This window comes from Gymnoscopelus microlampas (genome assembly GCF_963454915.1).
Source record: "Gymnoscopelus microlampas genome assembly, chromosome: 17".
Classification (NCBI taxonomy): Eukaryota; Metazoa; Chordata; class Actinopteri; order Myctophiformes; family Myctophidae; genus Gymnoscopelus; species Gymnoscopelus microlampas.
In genome coordinates this window covers 41,011,859-41,024,161 of record NC_139954.1, presented here as the reverse complement: position 1 = coordinate 41,024,161, position 12,303 = coordinate 41,011,859, and the positions used below count along the sequence as shown (strand labels likewise).

Sequence of the window (12,303 nt, the reverse complement as noted above, 5' to 3'; positions counted from 1 at the left end):
CGTTGTTCCAGGAACACGTCCCCCTCGGTGAGGTGACGTGAGGACGCTTCCTTTCTCCTCATGCCATCTCTTTTATATCCCCTAGCCTGGCAACCAGCTGGCCACGGAACTTCACATGGCTGGATAACAGCCACACATCTCAAAGTGACCTTCACAGACATCACAGACGGCACAGAGAGGGGGAAAGAGCGAGGATAGGAATGGTGATGAGTCTTGCAGTCTGATCTGTGGTTTACGACTCTGTTAAGCACGATTTATACTTATATGGCGCGCCCAGTGTCACGTGCGGGGAATATGGCCGATCTACAAGCTCACGGCGTGTCGCATATAAATCAGGCTTTAATATCAGAAGTGCTGGCTGATGATGGAGGCTGTGTAGTGGTGGGAGACAGAGGTGGGATGGGTGAGAGTTGGGTGGGAGGGGCAGAGGTGTTGTCTTTTGACAGTGCATTAGCCACGGGAATTTACTGCCTGTTGTGTGTTTTTAGAAGGCCATAGAGAATCTTTTTTGACACTGTGCGGTATCGTTTTGACCTCCTCCTTTGCAGAGTCATTGTAATGGCTCCGCTTGCATTTCATTGCTGTCGTGGGCAAGCCTTGTATCTCTGTATTCATATTTGTATAGATTTTTCTTTTCTTTTTCACAAATGAATGAATGCCCTGTTTGGCTCGCTCCAATGTAGCCTGGCTGCATGTCACTCCCCATCTCTCTCCCCATTTCCTGTCAACCTACTATCCTATCAATAAAGGCATAAATAAGACCCCAAAAAATATTTTAAAAATAAATGAATAAATGCCCTGTTTCATACTTCGTCGAATGAGAGTGTTGCGCAAAAGTAGCGTAACTAGTCCGTCTACAAGCCCACAACGCTTCGCCTGATGCATTGAGTGAGCTTGAAAATGTTAACCTATTATAACATGCCCAAAATATGGAGGCCAGGTCGAGAGTGGTTAAGTTTGTTCTCTTTTCTGCAGGTTTTTGTAAATATCTAACCATTGAAACGTATCAATCAATTAGAGCAGGTGACGGAACACATGGTTCTTTTTTCAGTTTAGGACATAAAAGGCTTACTGTAATGTACATGTACTGTACTGTCCGTCCAACAGTGATGATTAAACGTCTTTGTCGGAAGGAAACCTTATTATGTCCAAAACTGCTAGGATAGATGAGAGTAATAATGATGATGAATAGGTTGTGAATGTATCTGTGCTGTGTTGTGTTGTGTTGTGTTGTGTTGTGTTGTGTAGTGTTCACCATTGTGGAGCACAGCCCGAGTCTGAGTCTCAGGCTCCCATTATTGACTGCTGCTTTTACCAACACATTACTCTGAACTCTCATGGTCTCTACGGGCCGGAGAGGAGACCTGCGGTGACAAATTGCCTCTCCGCACACATTCCATTATGCAGCGTGGTCGGTCGGTCCACATGGTTCGCCTGGCAAATGCCCCAAACTGCGGCACAATCACCAACCCTTCGAAAACCATCAATTCCCCATAACCCATTAAGACCTGAGGACACTTCTAATACAAATGATTCTAAATCCTAACATAATACACTTTGGCTATTCAAAAATAGCAGATCTACAAGCTCATAGCACAACATTTGTGCAAATCTTTTTTTTTAATTTTAAAGCGAATGTGATTAACTCAAATCTTTTCTTCTGGGGGTCACTGTCACAAAATATGAGATGGGGGTCCCCAGCCAAATATGTATCATTTTGGGGGTCCTTCACATGAAAAGGTTTGAGAGCCACTGTTGTACAGGATGAGGAGAGTGTGGGAGATGACATCAAGAGGTTGTTCATGGCTACAGTAGAATCAGTGCTACTGCTGTACAGGGGCCCAGACATGGACAGTACAGCAGCTACAAGCTCACAATGTGTCATGTGGAGCTTGTAGATCGGCTATTTCGGAATTATTTTAAAAAGGTAAAAACACGTGGGCTGCATAATTGTCAACGTCCCAAAGTCATCAGAAAAGTCTGTCTCTAAATGAAATCCCACATAGCAAGAAGGACGGAGGGAAGGAGCGAGACAGAGACAAAGGACAAGAAAGTGAAATGGAAGACCACAGAGAGGGAAAAAAAGACCCATTAAAGGGATAGTTCACCCAAAAAATGACTTATTTTCTATCAATTACACACCCCATGAATCCTTGACTTCATGGAGTTTTTTTTGTTTTTTGTCACATTCCCAAGCCAATAATTTGATCACCAGCGGAGTCTCCAGTAAGAGACTCAATGGAGACTCTTTCAGTCTCCTACCAGAGATCCGCCGGTCATCAAATTGGCTTCGGAATGCGACAAAAACTAAAAAATCTCCATGAATTCAAGGCTCCATGGGGTGAGTAATCGATAGAAAAAAAGTCATTTTGGGGGTGAACTATCCCATTAAGGCCGGGGAAGCATCTGTGTCATTTTAGATTTTAACCACTTTAATCATTGTGTGCAAGCTCATAAATCGTGAACATGTGTGCAAATCTTTGAATAATATGCATTTTTAATGCAAACATTTTTTACTCAAATCTTTGCTTCTGGGGGCTCCCTGGAACAACACATTTTGAGATGGGGTCCCCCGGGCCATATACTGTACATATCATTTTGGGTGTCCTTGACATTAAACCCACTAAGCACCACTGATATACTGTAGCAACACATGGTTAAAGTGGTTAAAATGATCGTGACGCTAATTTAGTAACTAGTTGTAACTCATTTAGCTGGGGACCCCCTGGTACCCCCTCAACCACTACCACTGGTAGTAGCAATGGTTCTGTCCTCCGCTGTTGAATGGCATAAATGTTTTCTCGGCATTGAGCTTGTGGTCGATCTTCCTGCACTCCATCCCTAACTGCAGGGGTCTTCAACCTTTTCAGGCCAAGGACCCCCTAGCTGAGAGAGAGATGAAGCAGGGACCCCCTCTATATTGTATAAAATTATGTTTCAGATAAACTTTTGCTGCTCTTTTTTTCCCTCTACACCTATAACTCTTTGCCAAAAATAGCCGATGTGAGCTTGTAGATCTGCTATTTTTGGCTAAAGTTCTCCTCAGAAAAGGGATACTAGGGTTCAAGTGGTTAATGTAAAAAAAATAAATCCTATCACACAAAGATTTGGCGGACCCCCTGTAGTAACTCTGAGGACCCCCTAGGGGTCCCGGACCCCCTGTTGAAGACCCCTGACTTACTGCCAGTAGTTGCCGTCCTTTCTCTGCTGTGTCCGACACTGTCCCAGCAATGTCGTCTGCATAGCCGAGGTCGGTGATCGTAACGGGTCGCTAACTTTAACCATTAACTAGAAATTCAGTTGCCAGTGCTGACAAATCTACCCGTAATGGGTCAATTTGGTCATTTAGCTGCATGGGGACACCCTCAAGGACCCCTGGGGGTCGAACCCCGAACCCCCACGCTGTGAACCACTGCTCTACAACGGGTGAGAGTTATGGAGTGAGAATGCAATAACATTAATTTAAACACTGACCTATATAACATGCATTGCATTTTATCTGCTGACAAATCTTGCATACGTTGCAGAGCTAGAAGAGAGCAAAATAATGACTTGCTACAGTATGTTGTGTGTTGCTGATAACGGGGCCAACGGTGGCTCACATTATATCACATCCATATGCTGTAGCTTTTTTGCCTATATCCGATTTTCCGATATTGTCTAAGTCTTGATTCAGATATCAACCGATATACAGTATGTGCAGCTTTTTTCACCAAAACTAATCACCTAGTCAGGTAACAACATCACATATCTCCTGTTGTGGAATTAACACATTATGCCAAAGAAATGTTATTGTGTTGCCCCACTGGATGCATTCATAAATGCAACAAGGCTATATAAAAACCGATACCGATATTTTCCGATGTTACATTTTAACATCGGGGGGGGGGGGGGGCAATACTATCGGACTTCTCTTGTAGATTTATTCCTTCCACTGTTCCTTTGTTACTTCATTCTTCACCTTTGTCTTTTTTTCCTCCAACCTCTCTCTCTCTCTCTCTCTCACGGTTGAGTGAGAAAGATTCTAGGCCTGTTCTGCGCATTTTTAAGTAATTTTGGTTTCCAGCAGGGCCACACACACACACACACACACACACACACACACACACACACACACACACACACACACACACACACACACACACACACACACACACACACACACACACACACATCAATAGAATTTCATCCATCAGCTGTCAGCCGCCTTCGAGCCGGCGTGCACCAATGGACTATAATGTTGCTGTCGGACAGAAACCTCTTATCTCCATAATATTCTAACTTTTTGTGTTTTCTTTTTGTGGCTATGGGGACATTTGGCCTTCACAAGTATAATACATTAATACAAGTATACGCACGCGCGCGCACGCACGCACACCCGCACTTACTGTAGAATTGCAAGCTTGAGGAAGCTCCGGTGGGGATTATGGGTGACAAAAAGAGATTTGTGAATGTGACTGATGCACTGTGGCCATCTCCTCTGCTCTCTGTAAAGAGTGATGAGCCATTCGTGACAATAGCGAGAGACATACTCTACTGTAGCGACCAATGCAGGATACCGCAGAGCGAGAGTTCAAAGGTCATAGGTTCAAAGGTCATAATTAGAGTGCGTTGAGCTGTCAGAATGTTTGCACTGACTGTAAAAAATAATGTAATGATAACCAGGGCGAAACATTGGCTATCATTACATTATTTGGCATGGTGGCTCCCGGTCGTTTTTAGGATTGATTTTGAAATGATTTCACTTGCTTATAAAGCTCTCAATGGTCTGGCACCTAACCTCTATGACTGCCTATCTAGATATGTTCCAAACCGCCCCCTCAGGTCTTCTATAGACGGGTTTCCTGTTAGTAAACATGAGAGGATATGACCGCGCAGAGGAGGGGTAAGCCTATAGAGGGCGCCATTACCCGCAGCAGCTCTGGTCAAATGTCCATTCATAAAAGAAGTGATCTTCACCGGGTTTAATGAAAGTAGATTAAATTATGCAGTTTGTAATACCTTGTTTACTCAATAAAATTGATTTGTCGGAAGTTGGATCTGTTTGTATATAATAGCAGCATTATGCCTATTATGCCTATAATAGCAGAATTATGGCTATCTAACTCCCGAACACAACAGAGTGAACGGCGCAACAATTTGTTTCCCCCGAGCATGCGCAGATTGCGCATTCTGCTCTGTGATGACGTCGCGCGGAAATCTGTCTATAGTGCAGACCTGCTCGAAGTGCCTACAATGACATATAAAAAACCCACTGTTTTGCCTGATTCTCTGCCTTTTTTGCTATTATTTTAACGTTGTTTTATGCTTTTGCTTTTCTTTTTTTCTTGTTAAATTATTTGTACTTTTTCTGTAAAGCACTTGTGCTTTATTCTTGCTCTGTAAAGCACTTTGAGCTGCATTTCATGTCATGGAAGTGCTATACAAATAAAGTTTATTATTATTATTATGAGCGTGCAGCCTTTTATTCATTTTTAGACTTATGCACAAAGGGTCAGCAGCACCTCAGCAATACCGGTGTATGCCCTTCCCCTGTTAGTTTGCACTGTGAATAAATACAGCAATAAAAAACATGAATTATGAACTCACCTCCACACGTCCCTCCTTCTCTCCCTCCCAGGAAAGGAGAGACAGCAGCAGCCTCGACCACTGTCCCTCCAACCCACCTGCCGCTAGCTCCATCCAGCATGGCAGACGGTCGGCAGCCAGAGGACGGCGCCCCTCGGTGGGACCCGTCAGGTGGGCAGGAGAACCCCTCCTCAGGAGGCCCCCACGGGGCCAACGGCTACTCGTCCTCCTCCGCCTCAGCCTACAGGGCGTGCCAGCCTGCAGGGGGGGTGACCGTGCCCCACGGGGCCGCGCCACCCTACTCCTCTGCCAGGGAGAACGGATTCAATGGGGACTTGGCTGCGGCCCATGCTATTACAGCAGGTAAGGCTTCTTCAGTGGTGTAAAGTAACTAAGTACGTGTACTCGAGTACTGTCGGTACTGTATGATTTAGAGGTACCTTTACTTTACTGGAGTATTTCCAATTTTATAGCAATATATACAGGCACATATTGTACTTTTACTCTTATTACAATTTAGTTACTTTGTAGATTTTGATTATTACAAAATATGTACAGTAACCACTATATATAGTAACTAACTTTAACCGCCCTATATGCAATTCGGCCATTTGAAATGAGCTGATCCCCCCCCCCCCTTCTAGATTAGGGACGCTGGGGGTTCATGGCTAAGATTGATAATTTCTGGTCAGATTACCTGATGGTATATGGTATAATGATAATGATAATTAATTTATTTATATAGCACTTCTCTAAACAATGTTACAAAGTGCTTTACCAAAGCCCAGGGGCCCAGACCGAAAAAGCCCGCTCACCCCGAGTTGCGAGGTTTGCCGTAGGAACGACCAATAGAGCCTATTGTCCATGTTTCATAATAGGACCACGTACAAGCCTCTCTGCTTGGCCTCCAGCATAGAAAAGCCTGTTAAGTTTGTATTGAGATTACATGAAGGTCGTTCTGTACTCAAACTGCGACAGTACTTCATGGTTCAGGGTTCATTATCATCACTTTGCCTTTCAAATGTTGCCGTCCTGTTGTCTCTCTCAGGAAACCTGAAATGTCAACACCCCTAACACATATATTTACATAGTGAAATTGCTGGACAAAACTATTTTGATCAGAGGTTCATTCACAGCTACTGTATGTTTGAAGCAATAACAAAAGGAATCAATACATTGTGTAGCAATGTTCGTGCTTTCACAAATGTGATGTGTGCGTGTGAGTGAGAGGTACAGTATTCACTCCATGTGTGTCATTAAAGGGCATGACCACTTTGGTAGATGTTTGGGTTGTGTAGTTACCTTGCCATGATGTAACTCCAAAGGTGGACAAGAAATCAAAAAATATTGCTCCAGTCATTAGGAATTGATGATTCAAAATATGCTCCTCATTCACTCTTATTGTACGGTAAAACAGCTCTCAAAGTCACTCTTATAGCACATAAATGAACGCAAACACAGTTGATTCAGACAATATAGAACATCACCAAACCCAGTACTGTTTGTTTTCCCGGATCCGGATCTTCAAATAGTAAAATCAACAGGAAGTTAACATTTTCATATTAAAAAAACAAACATTACTGGGTTTGATGATGTTCTATATTGTCTGAATCAACTTTGTCTCCGTTCATGTGCTAAAAGTGTGACTTTTGAGAGCTGTTTCAGCGTACAATGTAAGTCAATGAGGAGCATATTTTGAATTATACACTTCTAATCAATGGAGCAATTATTTTTGATTTCTTGTCCACCTTTGGAGTTACATCATGACAAGGTAACTACACAACCCAAACCTCTACCAAAGTGGTCTTCCCCTTTAAACTTGTCCTTTGTCTTTTCCAATTGAAGTTGTCCCATTCTTTCTTTTGCGCTGCAGGAGGGAGCACTCGCAAAGCTCTCGGTAGAATCACACAGTTATTAGCGCACGTTAATTACGGGGCTAAAATATCTCTGTTATCACTCCTCATGCCCTTCCTTCCCCTTTCTCAGAGCACACAGGCACAATGTTCTGTCACTGCGTACTGTTACCAAGGCAACGGTTCCCCCTGCAATTTCACCCGGCTTTTGTTGGGAGGGCAGCATCTCTTTTGGTGTGTGCTTTGTGCTGCACCCACCGGGCTGCACGGAAGAAAAAGAAACGTTTAGCATTCTGCCACTGAAGCCACATTAACGGTGGTGGAATGTAAGCTAAGTGCATTTACTCAAGTACTGTACGTAAAGGACGACTTCACCCATGCTATTTTCAACCTATCTTCATATAATTGGTCCCCACTAATGCTCATTATAATATGGTACCATTTTTGGTCTTTGTCTCAGAGGAGGGCTGTGGACAGTTCAGAAAGCCGCCTACCAGTTACATCATCGATGGGGAATCCAAGCTAATGGAAACTGTAAGCTTTCTATTCCTGGAGAGTTGGCATGCTATAATGGAAGGCATTGTTGTTCTCGCGTTAATATAAATACAAAATAAATAAAATGAAATCTTGTTTGAATAAAACAATGATGATGTCACTGTATAGACGGGTTTCTAAAGTGTCCACAGCCCTCCTCTGAGACAGACTGAGTCGATTTTCTTTTAACCATTTTATCATGAGCATTAGTGAGGACCAATTCAATGAAGATACGTTAAAAATGGGTGAAGTCGTCTTTGAGGTACTTTTTTTTTAACTGTGTCTTTATTTTCCAGACAAGAACAAAACATACATTCAGAATGGACATGACAGAAAAGGGGGAAAAAAGACAATACAGTAAAGTACAATACAGTAAAAGAAATGAAAAAGGGAAGGAGGAAAAAAAAGTGTGTGTGGGGGGGGGGGGTATTTACTCTTATACAAATACCATTTCTCCCAATGTTTCTCAAATACAGTATTTCTCTGCTTTAGTCCTCAGATTATAAGTCAGTTTTTCCATAAGACATATATCTTCAATAATATCAAACCAATGCTCCTCTCTAGGAGGATCTGTTTTCAGCCATTTTCTTGTGATGGCTTTTTTAGCCGCCAGTGTCAAGATTTTGAACAGCTATATGTCCTCATGTCCTATTATGTCCTCTGGTGTCAATCCGAGATATACAAATCTGGGGATCAACAGACAAACTTGGAACCCATTACTTCCTCCAAAATCCGGAGAACATTGCCCCAAAATGACTGTATTTTCTTACACGACCAGAATTGGTTCAGATTGGCGTTCAGATGTCCACAATGTCTCCAACAATACTGCTGCTTTCTCAGTTGTTTACTTTTTGTTTACACCCAAAACAAATCTGAGTACTTCTTCTTCCACCAGCGCACAGGCTTTATGTAAAAAGACAACAACAAAAAAACACGGGGGCTGTGCCACAATAGCCACATTAACCTCCCTTCATCCTCTTACTGTTCCTGTTCTAACTGCAGCTGATGTCAAAGCACTGGCTGTCACTGTCTGTTCTGTAAGTGGTCCGGTGGGTGGGTGGGGGGTGCGGGGGGGACGATGAGAGGTGACGTTTTCATGTCGGGCGGAAACCTCTTACAGTATCTCCCATATTTTAACATTTTGTGTTTTTCCGTAAATTAACGCCCTGCATGCTTCATCATACCACAGTGATCATACCACAGTGTTACACAAAAGTAGCAAGCTCGGAACGCAGGGCAAAGCGACACGTTTTGAGCTTTTGATGTTTTTCAATTTCAATCCTGAATAGTAACAGTTTTAGACATTGTTATATGTGTAAATAAAGTGACTAAAGGAGGGCCTATTTTCTCTAAGCACAAACCGTGCGATTCACAAGTTGTGTAGATCCCTGATATGTGTGTATCGCAGGTGCTCCTCATTTTTGTCTGACAGTCAGAGGCACGTTCACGTGGAGGAGAATCATTTGCATTGCTACACACCACATTTAAGACCGTAAAAGGCAACCGGAAACGTCCTACGACGTCACCATTCCTCAAAATCGACAGATCTACAAGCTTACAACGCACCGCATGACAACTTGTAGATCAGTGCAAGCGAACATTAATAAAGTAATAGCCAACTCTCACGTGTAATGAGAATAAGAAGTCTGTTTACAAAGTTTAACCTCACGACCAAAGGCTAATAAAACTTGGAATGGATATTATTTTAGCCCTTTCTACTGAACATTGCTCACCTTTACCGAGGTAAACAGATGATGCTGGAAATAATCCAGCAGGGCATACTGGAAGTGAAACACTGCTATCCGATTATGGACCAGAGCTTATTGATTACTGAGGGGAAATGTGTCTTTTGGATTAATATACATCGGAATGGGGAATGGATCATTTCTGGACACAGCTATATTTCATCCATACTGTATCCTTACTCGTCAGATGGCAAGACATGCTTTCATGTAATATTATAAATGAATAGCGCGACATTGGAGTTGGCATGGCATGGCAAGTACAATGGGGAAACTGTGGCCACACGACAAACAGGCCGAGGGATCTTTCTAGGCAAATAACTCGGCTAATAAATGCATCAACTGAAAAGGAAAAAAAAAACGGTTGAATTTGCATCATGTCTATAATATGCATACAAGCAATAGATCGTTTATATATATTTTAGTTTTATATGTGTTGACAAATGTTGGGCACATACATATTTTATTTGAGGTTCGGCACTATTTAAATTGATTTTGCATGAAGAATAAGACATTCTAATGACATACGCAAGCTTTGGTCCCATGTAAGTCTGCCTCCGAGCGGACCAACGTCAAAATTCACAGACAAAAAAGATTGATGAATCACACTCAAAAGTTGGGAAGTTGCATAAATTCCTTTACGTTCAAAATATGTATTCAGTGGTCTAGGTCTTTCATAAATCGGGATAGGTTGCATCAGACCCAAAAATCTGATGTTCAAGGCTGCAGTTTTGACTGGCTGGTCACGCGACCTCTGACCTTGAAAGTCAATGCGATGCAAAGACAGCAGGACAGACAGTCAGACTGACAGGACAGATGATGGATACGCACACAGGAAAGATGGATGGATGAAGGAACAATGGGAATCGCAGGCAGACAGAGATTGATTGATTGATTGAATTTTTTATTAGGCAAAAGAATGTAAAACAACACAGTTACATTTATAATACTTTTGACTAAAAGGTCCGGCCAAAAAAGTCCTAGCGGACTTGTTTCCGTTGGGGTCCTTTCATAGACATATATAGTAGCAACCAAACAGTTCAAAAATCAACATAAAAATACAGAGGAAAAAATATATATAACTATACTAGATATAGAAATATGGCAACTCATCATTATTATTATCATTCAATGCTAGAAAAAAGCGACCATCGAGCATTTGACCCCGTCCTGCATGACTAACTTGCCCATGTATTTAATAACAAGTTACAGGAGTAGCCTTTGATTTTCTGATGAAACTGTTGGTTTGTGCATATCAGAAATAGTCTAGTTTTAGAGTAAATAGTAGTTTTAGAGTAAAACGGAACAAAAATCAGATTGCTCAATTTCAATAAATCATCAGATAATCATGGATAGATGACGCGAGCTGGAAACACGTTTGAGAACGCTCAGTGCCATTGACAGCACAGAAGAAAAAAGCACTTAATAATACATCAGACTTACATAACGCTTTTCTTAGAACCCAAGGTCGCTTTACAAAACAAATCAAAATAAACAACTTTATTAGGAGCGAAAAAGTTAAAAGGCTAAAAACATTACGCTAAAACAAAGAAGCTGAAAGGGAGACAAAGCCCTGTCATCCCAGGTGCGTTTGTTTGTTTTCTTGGGGAAGTCCAGGAGGTTGGCATCACCAGACCTAAGGGAGCGGAAGGGGGGCGTGGGAGGTCAGAGAGGTAGCGGGGAGCCTGGTTATTGAGGGCCTTGTAGGTGGTGATGAGTATTCTGAAATCTATTCTGTGTTTTACTGGGAGCCAGTGAAGGTCGTGGAGGACTGGGGGGCATGTAGTCTCTGGATCGGGTTCCGTTGAGGAGGCGGGCGGCAGAGTTTTGCACATATTGAAGTTTCTCGAGAAGCTTCACTTCTGCCAGTTGCCATAGCCTGCCAACTTGCAGACGGAAACCTTGCTTTCTGCTTCCATAATGTTGCCCTGGCTTCATGAAGCAAATAATAACAACTATACCCACCATAGACCATATTCACACGGCGGCCATATTGCCATTAAGTCAATGAAATGCCACCCCAGTTGCCACCCCAGTTACCACAGCAACGCAATGTTAAATTCCAAAATGGCCGCCGTGTGAATATGGACAATAGCTCTAGAAACGGGCCCCCAGATCCTCGAGGCCACCTCTGTGTGCGTGCATGCCTTTTTTAAGTGCTGGGTGTGTGTGAGCAGCACGCTATGCCGTCCTGTTCTATGCAGTCGCAGGTTTGCGTTCTAATCAGTTGTAGGTAGGTGTTCATGTGCATGGATACACACACACACACACACACACACACACACACACACACACACACACACAGTGTCACTTGTTGAAGTGGCTGGCCCATCTTAAGCATGCGGTATGTATTTTTCAGCTGCACAGACAATAAACCTATAGCCATAGCGTTCTATGTTGATTCAATGCTTCCATGATACTAATTTTCATGGAAGTTATAAAGTATAGATACTTTATAACATTTGTCACAACGTGGCACAGCAGGAAGAGCGCAGTAAGTGGCCCATTAGGCCTAACACCGTGGCAGAAGTGTCCCTCTGCCATTATCTGTGAATGTCAAGTGCTTTCTTTCCAAGCGTGCAGGTGTGGCCTGGACATAACGGCAT

The 12,303-nt window shown here is 42.7% G+C and overlaps 2 protein-coding genes across 2 annotated transcripts in view; both read left to right on the top strand.

Moving 5' to 3' along the window:
- map2 (microtubule-associated protein 2) overlaps positions 1-12,303 on the top strand; it is a gene marked incomplete at its 3' end in the record, with an annotated part of 94,577 nt that overhangs the window by 19,232 nt on the left and 63,042 nt on the right. Inside the window, 1 exon segment of the mRNA XM_084084275.1 lies at positions 5,621-5,931. Within this exon segment, the coding sequence (XP_083940401.1) occupies positions 5,688-5,931 (244 nt within the window). The 5' untranslated portion in view covers positions 5,621-5,687.
- Positions 1-12,303, top strand: part of LOC311065227 (mast cell protease 4-like) — a 147,359-nt gene that overhangs the window by 92,625 nt on the left and 42,431 nt on the right. The window lies entirely within an intron of this gene.